General features: G+C 37.9%; 1 protein-coding gene across 1 annotated transcript; it reads left to right on the forward strand.

The window, feature by feature from the left end:
• The first annotated feature begins 14,728 nt into the window (after positions 1–14,728).
• Positions 14,729–15,469, forward strand: LOC131629235 (uncharacterized). The gene has a single exon (XM_058900034.1). It carries the CDS (start codon positions 14,729–14,731, stop codon positions 15,467–15,469), a length of 741 nt encoding a protein of 246 aa, XP_058756017.1.
• Positions 15,470–18,813: the final 3,344 nt, after the last annotated feature.

Below are 18,813 nucleotides of genomic sequence, written 5' to 3' on the forward strand. Positions count from 1 at the left end.
TCGTATTTGAAAATCAGAGAGTCGCCACCGACCTTTTATTTTATCCAATTAAGGAAAGGTTTATAAAAGAAACAGAAAAAGACCTTTAAGAAATTCTGGGTAAGGGGGTAGGTTATACAAAAGGAAGGTGTTAGCACCCTTTGTATCCATGGTTATCCATGGGCTCTTTAATTTGCTTAGCTCACTTGTTTTCGATCACTTTTCAATTGCTTTAAAATGCTCGTATGTGGTTTGAAATACCTTTGTAAATTGACTTTGTAATGATCCTTGTGCGGATGTATACAAAGTGTTTTTATCTTTCAAAAGATGTTTTTTTTAAAAAAAGAACGTTAACTTCGTAATGATCCTTGTTTGGATATATACAAAGTATTGTCTTTTTAGAAAGTTTTATTTTGAAAAACAACAGTGTATGAGAATTTTGTTTGTTTTGATTTGAGCAAGCAAATTAGGAGGTCTACCCTGAGTTATAAGGTCTTTATCCTATTTCCTTTAAAAATCTATCCTTTCACCGGATATAAACAAAAGTTCGATTCGAAACAGTAGAATTTGATTTTTTTTTTTTAAAAAGAATGAGAAAGGGATTACCTTAAGAGGTGCAAATGTGATTGTGTTTGGATTCAGATATTTTATCTTTGAAGTTAGTGATCTAACGATTCAATTTTATCTTTGGCATGTACGCAGTTTATATGTGCGGGAATTTAAAATGCGGAAATGTAAAATGCGGAAAGTAAATCTACGCTATTACATCGATTGTGCAGGAAAAGTAAACTACGCCTATTTACATGAATTTGACAACCTATACATTTATCTAGGAATTTAAATTGCAAGAAAATAAAAGAAATGTTTTTGGATTTTTTTTTTTATGATTGATTTTAGTTATAATTAATGCATGATTAATTAAATTAAAATGAGAAAAAAAAAAGATGAAAATGTATTTAAACCTAGAAATTAAGTTCAAAATATGTTCAAAATGCTTTTTAATTAATTTTAAAACAAAACTAATTTTTTTGGAATTTTTTAAATTGATTTGAAATTTATTAAGTTAATTAATACATAATTATACAAATAATTAGAATTTAAAAAGAAAATTATTCAAAATATGTACAAAATTAGTTTATAATATATAAACAATATTTAATATGAAGAACAAATTTTTTTATGATTTTTGATTGGTTGAAAAATAATTAAAAGATAAATATATGCATATTATCTAATTAATTATACAAAATATTTAAATTATGAAGAAAAATAAAATATTTTTATACCAAAAAATAAAACATTATTTTAGAAACTTAAAAATATTTTTTGTGTATTTTCTGGATTTTTAAAACTATTTTTAATTAATTTAACAAAGAAATTAAAATAAAATAGAAAATAAAAAGATAATAATCAGGTGTGGTATTTAAATGAAGACCATGGTAAGGATGAGTGTTTTGATGCGTTAGATTGAGAGTTTAATGAGATCAGACGACCCAGATATTGAGGTCACATGGAAAGATGATGGAAAGCGCACATGGGAACCCAGGATTCAAAAATACTGGCGCGCACGTTCTATCCAATGAGGTGAGGACACCTCATCGTCTTCAACCTCCAGCCAACACATTTAATAGCATTTTTATGATAAAAGTGTTGTAATAGATGTGTTCTAAACCTGCAAAATAGCGAATAGGGTCAAACATGAATATAAATTTGGCGCTACATGCCCATTCGATTCGTCTCAATCTACTGAATTCAAGCATGCCCTTAATTTGTCCTATTTTTGGCTCTAACGAAGAACCCTAAATTTGAACTAAGAAACCTAAAATGGTAGTTTCGTGTACAAGCCCCCAAACTTTAATTAAATGTCCAGAAATGATCAGGACATCAAGCTAAGTTCAAATATATGTCTACATCTTGTTAAACATGCCTGAATGATCAGATACGAGTTGGTTTTATTTTGAATAAATCGTGACCTGTAGTGCTTAGTTCAATGGGTTTCAAGGCTGGGAAATGATTGGAATAGGTTCAGTGATACTTGAGGAAGGTGTTTGAATGTTTAGTTTGTATGGAAACTGACTTGAATTCAAAATTCGAATTTGAAATTTCTTTGGAAAATTTAAGTGATTACAAGTATGGTTACAAGCATAGATTCTCTTCTGAATTCCTGGCTCTTTATTTGTGAAGTACTCTAAGCTATTTATAAGCTATGTTGTGCTTAGAATTGAAGCCAAGAAGCCTTTGGTTGCCTTTGTTGAATTCTTGATTTTTTTATATTAAAACCTTTGAATTGTTGACCAAGTCTTGCTCCTCTTCAATGCTCTTGCCTTGTACTTCAATCTTCTGCAGAAAATTAAAGATTCTTGGATGACTCATGCTTAGAAACTAAGCTATCCATTATCCTTCCATTTTCCATTTTCATTTAATCTTAAAATAGAATAAAATTAAACCAAAAATGGATAAAAATGGTGTGGGCTTTGTCTTGGTCGTGGGAGGCCCATAATATCATGGCAAATATGTTTGAACTATGAAAACTTGGCCCCATTTGGAAAAAATACATTTTTGAGCAATGTTGGTTTTATGCATTTTCCCAAAATTTAGCCATTCAACAAGGTGTAAATCCCTCAATTTTTGTCATATGAAGGAGATCTTGCACTTTTTGGAAACCTCAAAGAGTCCTCTAACCAATGTCTTTGGTCTCATGTCAAAATGAATTTTGATGCTCCTTGTGTGTCCTTTTGAAAAAAGTGTCTTTTTGTTGACTTTGAAAATGACCTGTAATGTCTTTGTCCATATTTTTAAAATGGTGAATGTAATGACCATGGGATCAATTGCATTTGAAATATAATTGAATTTCCTTCAAAATGTGCTTTGGTTTGAATTTTTTGGATGAAGGATGAGAGAGTTATGACCAGTCAAAGTTCAGTTGACTTTTTAGGAGAAAACCCTAATTTTGAATCTTAGGGTTTTGTTGATTTTTGATCTTTCCTTGATGAATTATGATAATCCAATGATCAAATGATGAATCCTTTGACAAAATATGGATGTTGAGAAAAAATTTCATTTTTGACTGTCTGTTGACTTTTTTGGTCAAACGGGTCGTCTGTTGACTGTTTGAGCTGCTGACGGTGCGTCTGAGTGAATTGAAGTTTGAAAATTTGTATGATGGTACTTTGAGATGTATGGAGGTCTATGAAATCCATTTCAGGTCTCAAAAACTTGTTTCTCCAGTAAAGTCTGAGTTTCCTGATTCTGCGCATGCAAAAGATTTAACTCTGTACCAATTGTGTCAGTACTATTTATCTGTAAGTAAATATCAAATAAATAGCATGTGTGAAGTAATAAACAGTATTTGGCGTTTGTGTAAGAATAAATTCAACTGCAAGCCAAAATAATGTATAAGAAAAATTCTAAAAACTAAGTGTTTCATACGTCAGGATATTTATGAAATAAAAATCCATGATTATATGAGATTCTTAATTTTTTAGATTGGAGTTTTCTTGAAAAAAGATGCGGGCAAATTTTGGGGTATAACATATATTATAATAATGTGGATAAGATGTGAACATAGCATAATCATAACATTCATAGCATGCATATCATATTTATTTTTCAAACATAAAGAAAAAACTATCTTCATCTCCAGTCACGCCATTGCAACTCGACCGCTAATCCAGACAAGAACCCAAACGAAGAAGGCAATGGAACAGTTGGAACAGAATCAAGCCGCCCTTCGCGAGGAAATGACCCAATTGAAAGGCACTGTTGAAGACCTCAAAGGAGGGATGACCCAAATGCTGAGCTTCATGAAAGATCTCAAGGATAAGTAAGATAAGGCTAAGGAGGTTCAGGATCAGTATGAGGAGATACCTAACGATGGCAACCCACTGTTAGGATATGTTAGAGGATGTGACCCTCATAAGACAAACGCTCGCTCCTTTAAGAAGGTTACTACTACTCAGGAAGAGGGTGAAGCCTCTCAAGAAGGATTTGTTCCTGTTGCTCCGAAGGAAGGGGCATCCCGCACAGTTCGCATTCCTGTCAACAATCCTCTTAGGGATGAAGACTACTTGGATTTGCAATATGGGGACAATGATGATACAAATCAAGTCCCTCAACCCAAGCTGACTCCCCCTAACTCTGGGGATGATTCTAAAGATAGCGGACAAATCAAGGCGCTGGAAGAAAGGTTAAAGGTTGTAGAGGGATATGATGCCTTCGATGTGGATACCTTCGAGATGAGTTTAGTCCCAGATCTGACTATTCCACACAAGTTCAAAGTTCCTAACTTTGAGAAATACAAGGGACTCACATGCCCAAGGAATCACTTGCGCATGTATGTGCGAAAAATGGCCGCTTATGCTCATGATCAGAAGTTAATGATACACTTCTTCCAGGACAGCTTAAGCGGAGCATCTGTTGACTGGTACATGCAATTGAAGAAGTCCTACACCCGAAGCTGGAATGATCTTGCTAATACATTCCTGAAGCAATACAAGTACAATTTGGATATGGCGCCTAACCGAATGCAACTCCAAAATTTGTCGCAAAAGAAAGATGAAATGTTCAAGGAGTATACCCAGAGGTGGAGAGAGATGGCTTCCCGAGTCCAACCTCCCTTGTTGGAGAAGGAGTTGGTAGACATGTTCATGGCTACGTTGCAAGGACCATACTACGATAAAATGGTCGGAAGCGTATCTTCAGGGTTTTCAGACTTAGTAGTTATTGGTGAAAGGATCGAGAACGGAATTAAAAATGGGAAGATATAAGGGGCATCGTCTGGATCTTATCAGCCAAAGAGGCCTACTCCCACCTTCCCAAAGAAAAAGGAAGGAGAAACTAATGCAGTGGTGCATCAGGAAGCTAGACCTCCTATGTCATTCCCACCGCAACAAAATCGGTTTCAAGGGCCTCAAAGGAGATTCGATCCTCTACCTACTTCTAAAAAGGATATACTGAGATACTTGATAAGCGAGTCCTTAGTAGAAGTCAAACCATTGGCGCCTCCTCCTCCAGACAAAATCACACCCAATTACAAACCCAATGAGAGGTGTGAATATCATGCCAATTCTCCCAGGCATACATTGGAGAAATGTTGGGCTTTCAAGCACATAGTTCAAGATCTGATAGAGTCAGGGGCAATCGCCTTTGACAAACCCAATGTGAAAACAAACCCTATGCCACACCATGATGGTGCAGTCAATGCAATAGAGGTCGTCAATGAGCAAGAGTTGGTTCAACAAAGGAACTCCCCCATAGATGCACTTAAGAGGTATCTTCTTATAAAGTGGTTTATCCTAGAACATAATGAAGCTTTCAAAGACACTTTGCAGAGGCTCATGGACCAGGGTTTGATCCAACTGAAGGAACATCCTGAGGAGGAGTATGTAGCCATGGTGGAAAGGAACGAGCCTTTAATGATACCCACTCAGGGGATAAGAAAGACATTAATCATCCCGTGCTCTAGACCACCATTGATGATACCTACGCAAGAGCGCACTAGGATCATCCAAACCAAAGAACCATACCCTTTGGGCAAAATGAAAGCAGTACCGTGGGAGTATGAGGCTGATACCAATACTGCGGTGTCGAGCATTGTTGGACCTAGGGGCATGACCCGTAGTGGGCGCATATTCAAAATTGCGCAAGCACCACCAACGTCTAATGAAAACTTGACACAATCTGGCGAACAAGCTGTTATGAGACCGAATAATGAGGCTGAGCCTAAGGATAAAGAAGCTATTAGCAAGGACGCTGAGGAGTTTCTTGCTTTAATTAAGAAGAGTGACTATAGGGTGGTAGATCAGTTGCAACAGACACCATCTAAAATATCACTCTTATCACAACTAATACACTCCGAGAGGCATCGAGATGCCTTGATGAAAATTCTGAATGTCGCCCATGTAACTAAGGACATTATAGTCAATCAATTCGATGGGATGGTGGCTAATCTGACTGCTGGGGCACGCCTGGGTTTCAGTGATAGTGAGTTGCCTCCACAAGGAAAGACACACAACAAAGCCTTGCATATCTTCATACAATGTGGAAAGGCTCATCTGGCTAGAGTTTTGATTGACACAGGTTCATCATTTAATGTGATGCCAAAAGCTACACTTGACAAAATAGCCTTGGAAGGACTTGTGGTTAGGCCAAGTCGTCTGGTGGTTAAGGCTTTCGATGGATCACAGAGTCCGGTGTTTGGAGAAGTGGACCTCCCTGTTATAATTGGTCCTCACACCTTCTGCATTAATTTCCAAGTGATGGAAATTGAACCAGCTTATACCTGCCTAATAGGGCGTCCTTGGATTCACGCAGCTAGGGCAGTCACCTCCACCCTCCATCAGAAATTAAAATTTGTGAATGGGAACTCCATAGTGACCGTCAATGGAGAGGAGGATATATTTGTCAGCAACCTGAATTCATACAGATATATTAAGGCTAGAGAAGGAGCATTGGGTACTGCATTCCAAGCACTGGAGATTGCAACCGCTGTTACACTACCTGTGGAGAAGGTGAGAAGGGCGGTAACATCATGGAAAGATCTACAAGACGCAAATATAAAGGGCTGGGGCAAGCTATCAGAGGTTTTGGAGAAGAAAGATCGCCTAGGGTTAGGATACCAACCAGCAAGGGTCACAAGTACTAAGAAGGAGGAACAACAATTTCCCCCAATAATGCAGACTTTTGTGACCGGCGGGTATGAACATGTGGCTATGGTGTCCAACAAGGATTCTCAGGAGGGGACGTCCAACTTCATCCGAGAGATCAGACCAGGAGAACAGCTTCAGAATTGGACAAGCCTGGAGATACCGGAGATAGTTTTTATTTCAAAGTAATTTGCTTCTGTGTGTTTTATTTCCCTTTTAAAAAAAGAAAAAACAATAACGCTCATGCCTCGCCCGAAGCATAGAGTTGGTTTGTAAGGGCCCTATTTATTTTCAAGTTTAAAAGTTTATTAATAAAATTGTCTTTGCATTTGGTATTGAAAACATTGTCTCTTCCCACATTTATTTCTTTTCCTTTCAAAATGACAAATAAATTTCTCGCACAAAAAGCACGTTCATATCTACATACTAAAAACAAAACATAAAACGTGTGCAGATCACCCTCTAACACTACCGATAATAATACTGCTGAAACTCTGTACAAACTCGAGGCTCTCGCTAATCAGTCCGAAGAAGGGGATGAGGAAGACGATGAACTTCCGGAGGAGTTGTCAAGGTTAATGGATAAGGAATCCAAAAGCATGCTCCCTCCTCAAGAGACCATTGAAACCATAAATTTGGGTACAGATGAAGAGCCCAAGAACATTAAGATTGGGGCAACACTGAACGAGGATGTGAAAGCAACGCTAATCAAGCTCCTCCACGAGTATGCAGAGATATTCGCTTGGTCATACCGTGACATGCCGGGGTTGGATACGGATATCGTGGTACATAGGTTACCTCTCAAAGAGGGATGTGCACCTGTTAGGGAAAAGCGCGGAAGAGTTTGACTGGATATGGATAGCAAAATCAGGGAAGAAGTGCTCAAACAGTTCGACGCCGGGTTTCTTGCTGTTGTCGACTATCCACCATGGATTGCCAACATAGTGCCAGTTCCTAAGAAAGACGGGAAGGTACGCATGTGTGTGGACTACAAGGATCTAACCAAAGAAAGTCCAAAGGACGATTTTCCACTACCACACATAGATGTCTTGGTGGATAATACAACGCAAGCTTCGGTATTTTCCTTCATGGACGGGTTCTCCGGGTATAACAAGATCAAGATGGCTCCCGAGGATATGGAAAAAACAACCTTCATGACATCCTGGGGCACCTTCTGCTACAAAGTAATGCCTTTTGGGTTGCGAAATGCAGGGGCAACATATCAAAGAGCCATGGTCACACTATTCCATGATATGATTCATAAGGAGGTCGAAGTATATGTAGATGATATGATTGCCAAGTCTTGCTTAGAAGAAGAGCATATCACAAACCTACATAAGTTGTTCGAGCGCTTAAAGAAGTTCAAGCTAAGGTTAAACCCGAACAAATGTACATTTGGTGTAAGGTCGGGAAAGCTATTGGGATTCATTGTAAGCCAATGAGGCATAGAGGTTGATCCCGACAAAGTAAAGGCTATACAAGCAATGCCTGTTCCAAAGACAGAAAAGGAGGTGCGGGGTTTCTTGGGTCGATTGAATTACATCTCAAGGTTTATTTCACATCTGACAGCTACATGTGAGCCTATATTCAAGCTGCTCAGGAAAGACCAACCTATCAAGTGGAATGATGATTGTCAAGTAGCCTTCGAAACTATAAAGAACTACTTACAAGAACCACTGATACTCTTACCTCCCGTGTCAGGAAGACTGTTGATCATGTACCTCACAGTTCTCGAAAGATCTATGGGGTGTGTACTGGGGCAACAAGATGAAACAGGCAGAAAAGAACACGCTATTTATTACCTTAGTAAGAAATTCACGGATTGCGAATCTCGGTATTCACCATTAGAAAAGACATGTTGTGCCCTAGCATGGGCCTCCAAACGTCTAAGGCAATATATGCTGAACCATTCCTCATGGCTGATATCGAGGATGGATCCTTTGAAATACGTGTTCGAAAAACAAGCCCTCACGGGGAGAATCGCAAGATGGCAAATGTTACTGTCAGAATACGACATACAATACGTCACTCAAAAGGCAATAAAAGGGAGTGTACTGGCAGAACATCTAGCTCACCAACCCATCGAAGAATATCAGTCTATGAAGTTCGACTTCCCCGATGAGGACATTATGCTAGTAAGAGACTACGAAATACCAGGACCTGACGAAGGACCCGAGCCGGGCTTGGTATGGACACTTACGTTCGATGGAGCCTCAAATGCATATGGACACGGTATAGGTGCAGTCTTGACATATCCTGACAATCGTCACTTACCTTTTACTGCAAGACTGTGCTTTGATTGCACCCAACAACATTGCAAAATACAAAGCATGCGAAGCCGCAATAGATCTGAGGATTAAACTACTTGAAGTATATGGGGATTCAGCACTGGTAATCCACTAGGTCAATAAAGAATGGGATACTCGAGATTTAAAGCTAATCCCGTATCGAGACCTTATACTGGAGTTAATAGCTGAGTTTGAGACAATCACTTTTACCCATATCCCAAGGGAAGAAAATCAAATGGCTGACGCATTAGCGACACTTTCCTCTATGTTCAAAGTGACCTGGCCAAACCACGAACCACGGATAACGGTTAGACACTTTGATGAGCCTGCTTATTGTCTCACAATCGAAGAGCTGTCTGACACCAAACCGTGGTACCACGATATCAAAAGGTACTTGGAGAAACAAGAATACCCAGAGAACGCCTCTACGATTGATAAAAAGACACTAAGGAGATTGGCGGCTAAGTTCTTCCTGAGCGGAAACATCCTATACAAACGAAATTACGACTCGGTGTTACTAAGGTGTGTGGATAAAAATGAGGCCAAAGAGATTATCAGAGAAGTACACGAAGGAACCTTCGGAACTCATGCAAATGGACACTCAATGGCTAGAAAAATACTACGAGCAGGGTATTACTGGTTAACAATGGAAGCTGACTGTTTCCAATATGCAAGGACATGTCACAAGTGCCAGATTTACGCTGACAAAGTACATGTACCACCAAACCCGTTGAACGTTCTGAGCTCACCGTGGCCGTTTGCAATGTGGGGGATCGACATGATAGGGATGATCGAACAGAAAGCTTCCAACGGACACCGATTCATATTGGTTGCCATAGACTATTTCACCAAATGGGTCGAAGCTGCCTCTTACACCAACGTGACGAGACAAGTAGTCACCCGGTTTATCAAGCATAACATCATATGCCGGTATGAGGTTCCAAACAGGATTATCACCGACAATGGGTCGAATCTAAAAAACAACATGATGAGGGAGCTGTGTGAGGAGTTCAAAATTGAACACCACAATTCTTCACCATACAGGCCCAAAATGAACGGCGCGGTCGAAGCTGCAAATAAAAATATCAAAAAGATAATACAAAAGATGGTGAAAACATACAAGGATTGGCACGAAATGCTTCCCTTCTCCCTACACGGTTATAGAACCTCGGTGCGCACATCCACAGGGGCAACCCCATTCTCCCTGGTTTATGGTATGGAAGCAGTCCTCCCCATCGAAGTGGAGATCCCTTCATTGAGAGTCATAGCTGACACAAAGTTAGAAGAATCGAAATGGGTAAAAACTCGTTTTGATCAGCTTAATCCCGTTGAAGAAAAGCGACTGACGACTTTGTGTCACGGGAAACTCTATCAGAAAAGGATGAAAAAGGCGTTCGATAAAAAGGTCCGTCCTCGAACTTACAAAGAAGGTGATATTGTTCTCAAGAAAATACTATTACCTCGACTTGACGCCCGTGGAAAATGGACACCTAACTACGAAGGTCCATATATTGTAAAAACGGTGTCCTCAGGAGGAGCATTAGTTCTCACTACAATGGATGGGGATGCGCTACCACACCCAATCAACTCTGATGCAGTCAAGAAGTATTATGCCTAGCAAAGGAAGGATTACTGGACATAAGCCGAAGGCAAACTACGAAGGATAAGGGTTCGTGCAATCATCTACTTCTAAAGTCGAAGGATTACTGGGACCCTCGATAACAAAAGGAGCAACGGCAGTATTAATATCATTTCTATTTGTCATTTTCTTTTCTCGCGTTTCTGTACACTCGCCGATTCAAGGAAATATCAATAAAAGTTCCCTTTTCTTTGCATACTACGCTTTCTTTCTCATTTCAATACCATTTGCAAAAGATAAATTATTTTCATAAGCTTTAACTTGGATTTAATCTGAGAAACTTACAAACTTTCAATACAAGAACAATAGGATAAAACCACGAATTCTCCAGAAGGCTACATACGCCGTACGCTGCGATCACTCTGATCTGATATAGCTCTTTCACAAAAGATAATATCAGTAGGTCATTCAAATACAATCCGAGCTAGGATTCACCAACACTTCAAAAGGGGCTAAACAAAGACAATGGACGATAAGGAGATAAGACGTTGGAATTATCATACACGTTCATTTGCATACATACAACATTTACGTGTGTAAATATTCATACATATACATTATACAAACAACAGGGGCATGCACACAATGCATAAGCATGATGCATACACATTTACAAAACAAATGACTACGCAGGTGAACTTGCCCGAACTAGGGTAAGCAATCCAATGGTGCAGGTAAGTTTGCTATAAGCATAGCAAATGATCCCTTGGTGCAGGTGAATTTTTCCAAACAAGGACAAAGGATCCTAATGGTGCAGGTGAATTTGAGATAACCCTCGCAAAGGACCCTATGGGTGCAGGTAAGTTTGCTATAAGCATAACAAATGATCCCTTGGTGCAGGTGAATTTGTCCGAATAAGGACAAAGGATCCTAATGGTGCAGGTAAATTTGCAATAACCCTCGCAAAGGATCCTAATGGTGCAGGTAAATTTACGATAACCCTCGCAAAAGACCCTATTGATACAGGTAAATTTGCTATGAGCATAGCAAATGATCCTTTGGTGCAGGAGAATTTGTCCGAACAAGAACAAAGGATCCTAATGGTGCAGATGAAACTTGTGCGAACCAGGACCGATGATCCGAACGGTGTAGACGAGCTTGTCAGAGCTATGACAAGTAATCCTATTAGTGCAGGTGAACTTGCTAGAACTATAGGAAGTGATCTTTTGGGGTCCACAAATTACGAAAGTTTGCTATCAATGGTAGCAAGATGATCATACAACTAACCACAAGTCCTCGCTATGTAAGACTCAGGCTTTAGCAGGACGATCCTCTCTCTCACACCCAAGCGCGAGATAAATTTAGGGGTCTTATTATTTAATAACTCTTCGATCCGAACAACGTGAGACCTACGTATTCTCACGCCATTCGATCCAAGGTAATTAAATAGGGGCAGCTGTCATACCCCAAAATTTGCCTCCCACACTTCACTCACAATGAGTCAATGCTCAAGGGTTGCATTAAAAAGTTCTCTCACACAAGGTTCCTTTGAAACTAGGGTTTGGGTACTCTCCCAAGGAAATGGGATAAGTGAAGCCCAATGAAGTCTCCCCATGGTTCATCATGCTCTAAGGTACCCACATAACAAAGTTCAAGATTCAATTCCAAAGCTTTGCTCACTCAATGGTCCAGATGATCCACAGTCAACTGGTTTGACCTAAAAGTCAACCACAATCAAAGCACAATCTAAAGCTCTCAATTTTGGGTCAACATCAAGTGAATTAAAGTATATCCATCATTTGATCAAAGCTTGATCATGATTCCATTAATAGAAACTCCGAAATGAACAAGTGCAAAAAGGTTCAAATTAGGGTTTCTCTAGGAAAAAGTCAACTCAACTTTGACTGACCATAACTTTCACATGGAACATCAAAAATTTCCCACTCAAAGCCTAGTTTGAAGTAAATTGGATTCTATACAACTTTGTGTCTCACAAGCCAAGGCTAGAAATGCTTCATTTGAGAGGTATAATGCAAAAGATTACAGGTCTTTTTCAAGCATCCTTCAAAAGCAGTTTTTTGTCAAAGAGGATATGGTCAAGATAAAAGCTCCAAATGAAAAATATGTTCCAAAGTGGCTTATAGAGGACCTCTTGAGGTTTCCAAAAAGTCTTAGAAATCCCTCATAGCTAAAAAATTGAGTGAGATATGCTTGATCAAAGTTGAGCAATTTTCGGAGGCAAAATGTGAAATAAGAAGGTTCAAATTGGAAAATTTTGACAAATGGGCCTATGGTATTATGATTGAATCTTGATCCACAAGACATTATTGTTATCCAAACCATGTGCCACGAATTTTAGATGTTTTCTTGATTTTATATGATTTTTTATTTCATTTTAAATGATTTAAAAACAACTTAATTGCAAGAAAATCAAATATTATATTAGAGGATTCATATTGGCCTATTCCAATCTGTATTTATTGCATATTTTCAACAGAAATTCATGCTAGCAAGATTAGAAAAGAGTAAATCAAATTTTGGCCAAAATAGAAAGTTTGTATTCAAAAATAAAATCAATTCTCACAAACTTGGAAAGATTGGATTCAAGGACCTTGGGCTTTGTTTTTTGACCTAATCTTGTTCCTCTATAAGTATGCAACACAGAGCAATGGATTAGGGGTTGGGAAATTCGGATCAGAGGCAAGGGTGCAAGAACAAAAAAGGCTCCAAGAACTCAAATTCGATTTCAAGGATATAATAATTATTTTTAATTATTTATTTGTTTTAATTAAAATACTTTTTAATATAATTAATTATATAATAATTATTTTTTTTATAAATAAAATAAGTATGTAATATTTATATTAAAAATTCTAATTTGTTGTTCGTTCCGATTAAATCAATTAATCGCTATGGTCAATAATGATTTTAATTAAAATACTATTTAATTAAAATATAATTAATTGTTATTTAGTTAAATGGTTTCAACCATTCTCATTGGTTGCGATGATTAACTTATTAATTTCCCCACTTCAAATTCCTCATTCTTTTTAATCGAATTAATCGATTACGAGGGGTCATGATACAAACTAATTAAACTATAAAATTATTAAAAAATACTATAATTCATTATTAGTGATAATCGAATCAATCGATTAAAATTGGTAATGATACAATTTCAAATCTGTTAACTATGGTGATCGAATCTATTGATCATTGCGGTTAATAGTGCAAAATTAAATCAGGGTTGTACGCCCAAACCTTAAAATACTTCTCAAATCCATTCAAAACTACAAATTATCAAACTGCGATAGGCCATTCAAAAAGGCTCTAAAAACCATCTCAAATCAAAATTCAACTCTAAGGGCGTACAACCCTCCCCGAACTACGTAGACTCTGATTCTCCTTAAGGAGGTACCTAGGCACTTGGCAACAAGGCGAGTCCCCTCCCTCTAATTTCTAATCATGTCAATATAATTAACTCTGTCTGTTACCTTTCTTTATAAACCTTGCCATAAAACCCTTATCTTTGTAATGTTAGCCTTTAGGAAAGGGTTGAGGGTGCCTAATACCTTCCCTCAACCTGATTATAATAACTGACCCCGAATCTTTAAAACTGCGTAGGGTTTCCTATTCGCCCTTCAGAATAGGTGGCGACTCTAAACCTTCATTTTTAGGGCAGGTTGCTACACGAAGTATAGAAAGAAACTGAGGCTGAAAATTATAAATGATATGGCTGGAACAACTAAAGGTGGAAATAGAAAAAAGTTATTGTCGGACTGTGTTAGTTGTGCTTCGGGAAGGAAGGGAACAGTTTTGAGTCCTACCAGAGGACAACATGGAAATAATTCCTTGGAGGTAAACAATGGCATCAAAAGCGGGATTAATTCGGTTTGTTATGACGATCAAAATGAAGAATCCGATATTTGTAGAAATATTGGGAGAAAATGGAGACTTATGGATGTGGATATTGGAGGCAAATTATGTTCGGCTATTGTTGCGCTAGGTGTTGTAGATGCGGATGGGAGGACTAATCTTATTAATAGGATTGAGTATTTGGAGATGGGGGGAGTAAAAAAAAGGGAAGTAAGGAAGGAGAATAAATAAGGTGTTCAATGATTATTGGTTCCATGAATATTAGCGGGGAGTGAATGCACTCAAAAGAAGGAGGATTAGTTCTTTGATAAAAAAAAGGTAATACGGATGTGTTTTTAATACAAGAAACTAAGGTAGTCAACATGGATGATAATTTGGCTAAGTCTTTTTGGTATTCTCCGGAGGTGGGATTTTCTTATTTCTATTCTTTAGGTAGGTCGAGAGGATTACTCATTTTATGGAATGATAAAGTGGAGGTCGTGAATAGTTTTACAGGAGAGGGTTACTTGGGAATAAAAGCTTGTTGGAAGAATAAGTTTTATTATGTGGTAAATGTGTATTTGCCTTGTATGTTGAACAAAAAGATTGCGTTATGGAAGAAGTTGCTTGAGTTAAAGGAGACTTTCAAGGATGGGGAATGGATTATGGGAGGGGACTTCAACGCGATTAAAAACATTAGAAAAAGGAAGGGGCGAGCGGTGTCCATGAATAATAAAGAAGTGGAGCTTTTTGCAAAGTTTATTGACAAAAGTGCTTTGGTAGATATTCCTTGCAAAGGGAAAAAGTTCTCTTGGTATAGAGGGGACGGGAAGTCAATGAGTAGAATTGACCGCTTTATCTTATCCAACGAAGTGGTGACTAGATGGGAGGTGATGGGACAATTAATTGGTGATAGGGATATTTCAGACCATTACCCCATTTGGATTTTGAAGGATCAAAGGAATTGGGGCCCAAAACCATTTAAATTCAACAATGAATGGTTTAGTCTCGATTCCTTTATCCCTTTTGTGGAAAACGAGTGGAAAAGCTTGAAGGTGGAAGGAAGAGGTGATTATGTGTTAAAAGAAAAACTAAGGCTCTTAAAAGATAAATTAAGAAGTTAGAACAAGGATGTGTTTGGAAGAATTGACTTGGAGATGGAGAACGGAGCTTGCAAGTTGAACTTGGCCGATGACAAATTAGCCTCAGATGATTATATCAACTTTGAAAGCACAATTGAGTTTAGGAAGGAAGCGTGTTGTAAGTTTTGGAGGAATTTGAGAATAAAATAAAATATGTTGTTAGAAAAGTCAAGATTGAGTTGGATTAAGGAAGGAGACTCCAATAGCGGTTTTTTTCATAAGGTGATGAAACAAAGAAGAAGGAACAATCATTTAGGTACGATTCTATCTACGGAAGGTTTAGCGGAGTCGGTTGAGGAGGTTAGGGAGACGGTTTTCAAACACTTCGAAGAGAAATTTGTTGAAACGGAGGAACGTCGACCAACTTTGGAGGGTATTCCGTTCAAATCTTTAAGTAAGGAAGAGGCGGAGGATTTGGAGAAACCTTTTCTTCAAAATGAGATTAAAGAGACGGTGTGGGAATGTGGAGGAGATAAAAGTCTGGGGCCGGACGGGTATTCCATTCTTTTTATTAAAAGATGTTGGTATTTCATTAAAGAAGATTTCTTCAATTTCTTCAACTATTTTTTTGGAGGGAGTTCTTTATCAAAGGTAATTACATCATCTTTTTTGACTTTAATTCCAAAGAAACATAATCCTTTGGGATTGGATGATTATAGACCCATTTGCTTGGTGGGATGCATGTATAAAGTGGCTTCTAAACTTTTGGCGGGGAGACTTAAAAAGGTGCTAAATTCTATCATTTCACATTGTCAAACCGCTTTTGTTCCCGGTAGACAATTGCTTGATGGGGTGGTTATTGCGAATGAGGTGGTTGATTATGCTAGGAAGGCGGGTAGTAAATGTACTCTTTTCAAAGTTGATTTTGAGAAGGCGTACGTTAAGGTGAGTTGGAGTTTCTTAAAATTTATGCTTAAGGCAATGGGGTTTGGTATGAGATGGATGAAGTGGATGGAATTATTGGTGTTTAAGAGCGATATGTTCGTGCTTGTGAATGGGAGTCCATCGAAAGAATTCGGTGTTTTTAGAAGGTTGAGACAAGGAGACCCCCTTTCTCCTTTTCTCCATGTTTTGGTGGAGGAAGCTCTTACGGGCTTAGTGAGAAAATCTATTGAGATAGGGGATTTCCAAAGTTTTGTTATTGAAGGTTCGTGTAGGATGGACATCCTTCAATTTGCGGACGACACTTTATTAGTGGGGGATGGTAGTTGGAAGCATATTCGGGCGATTAAGGAGGTTCTTAGGGCTTTTGAACTTGTGTCTGGCCTTGGGATTAATTATCACAAGATTAAATTTATAGGTATTAATTCTAGCTATCAATTCTTGGAAGCGACGTCTCACTTTTTGTCGTGTAAAGTGGAGGATAACAAGTTTTTCTTCCTAGGCATCCCAATTGGTCACAATCCTAGGTTGGAAGCTACTTGGGATCCTCTCTTGAATAAGACGAAGGCTAGGTTGGATGGTTGGACTAATCGTTTTTTTAATTTAGGAGGTAGGATTACTCTCTTGAAGTCGGTACTTAGTTCTCTCTCCATTTTCACTATGTCATTCTACAAAATTCCGTTGAAGGTGGTGAAGAAATTCCGTTGCAAAGTAAATTTCTTTGGGAAGGATTGGAGAAGAAAAGAAAAATCCATTGGATTAGGTGGAAAGACTCGTCGCTTCCTATGGAGAAAGGGGGTTTAGGAATAAAGGATATCGCTTTGTTCAATATTTCTCTTCTTAACAAGTGGAGGTGGCGAATATTACAAGGTCGAAATTTGCTTTGGCTAGATGTTTTGAAAGCCCGGTATGGTGATTTATCGTCTTCTTTGTTGGTTGATGGGAAGGTTAGTAACTCTCCCTCCTCTCATCTTGTTGTTTCTTCTTCTTCTTCTTTTTGGTGGAGAGATTTGGTTAAGATAAGTTCTTCTTTTCTTTTGGATCCTATGGTGGAAAATTGTAATTTTATTATTCACAACGGGTTCCATACGCCGTTTTGGGAAACAAATTGCTTGGAAGGGATTCCTTTGAAAGAGGAGTTCCCGGATTTGTATTTAAACTCTAATTTGAAGGGTGTTTCGGTGGCGGGTATGGGGGGTGGTTTGAAGGTGAATGGTATTAGGGAGATTTTGGTTTAAAGTTGGTGGGTAATTATTTCGAGGCGGATTTGATTAAGATGAAGAACCGGTTGGAATCTTTTAAAGGGTGGAATCTTGGCAAGGATTCAGTTATGTGGACCGAAGAAGCGTCGAAGGAATTTTCGGTAGCATCTTGTTATAATTTTTATTTGAATCTTCATATTTCGTTCGGTCCGTCTAACAAACATGACTGAGTTTTTGGGATTTTGTGGAAAATGGAGGTGTCATTTAAAATCAAGACCTTTGGGTGGAGACTTTTTCTTGATAGGCTTCCAACGATTGATGGCTTGGTATATAGAGGTTGACTATTTCCCTTGAAAATTCTAAGTGCGTTTTGTGCGGTCTTGAATCGGAGGATAGGGATCATTTCTTTTTTGGTTGTTTGGTGGGTAAAAAGATTTGGAATGAGATAGCTTTTTGGGTTGGTAAAGGGGGTATTTTGGAAAATGAGTGTTTGCCGCATTTTATGGAGTGACACTTGTTGTTCCGCTTTCTAAAGAATAAAGATAGTAAATTGGATGTGGTGTGGCTTGCCACCACTTGGTCTTTTTGGTTGCTTAGGAGTGGTGTGCGTTTTCGGAAGGATGCTTGGAGCATTAACAACACCGTGTGGAACATCAAGTTCTTGGTTTGGAAATGGTCTTTTTGTGGAAAGATTATTCATCCCGATTATGCTTTTTTACGAATTTAGCAAGGAGCCGCTTTTCTTCCTTTCGTAAGGGTAATTGGTGTGTAATTTTTCTTTTTGTCGGACTTTCCCGCGCTCCTTTGTAATCGGTTGAAGAACCCTTAGTTCTCCGTTTATTAATATAATTTCTTGATTAAAAAAAATATATATTACCTGTTCAATAAATTTAAAAAATACATTTTGTTTATAAGTAGGATTAGATGGAGTAATTAAAAAAGAATATGTATACTATTTTTGTAACATAGATTTTTATATTTATTTTTTAACTAATATTCTAAGTATTTTAAAGGAAAAACACCTTCTTCATATTTACTATAAGAATTCATATTTAATTTGTCTTTAATTATAAACACCTATCAATTTTCACAAATAACAAAATAGTGAATTTAATATATTCATTTTGTATATAAAATAATTCTAAAACATAATTTATTTATTATTATCTTCGAATTCAAATCTTTCAGTTTTAACTTTTCAAGATAAATTATATATATATATATATATATATATATATATAT

The sequence above is a fragment of the Vicia villosa genome, unplaced genomic scaffold (genome assembly GCF_029867415.1).
Source record: "Vicia villosa cultivar HV-30 ecotype Madison, WI unplaced genomic scaffold, Vvil1.0 ctg.000538F_1_1, whole genome shotgun sequence".
In the NCBI taxonomy this organism is placed as follows: Eukaryota; Viridiplantae; Streptophyta; class Magnoliopsida; order Fabales; family Fabaceae; genus Vicia; species Vicia villosa.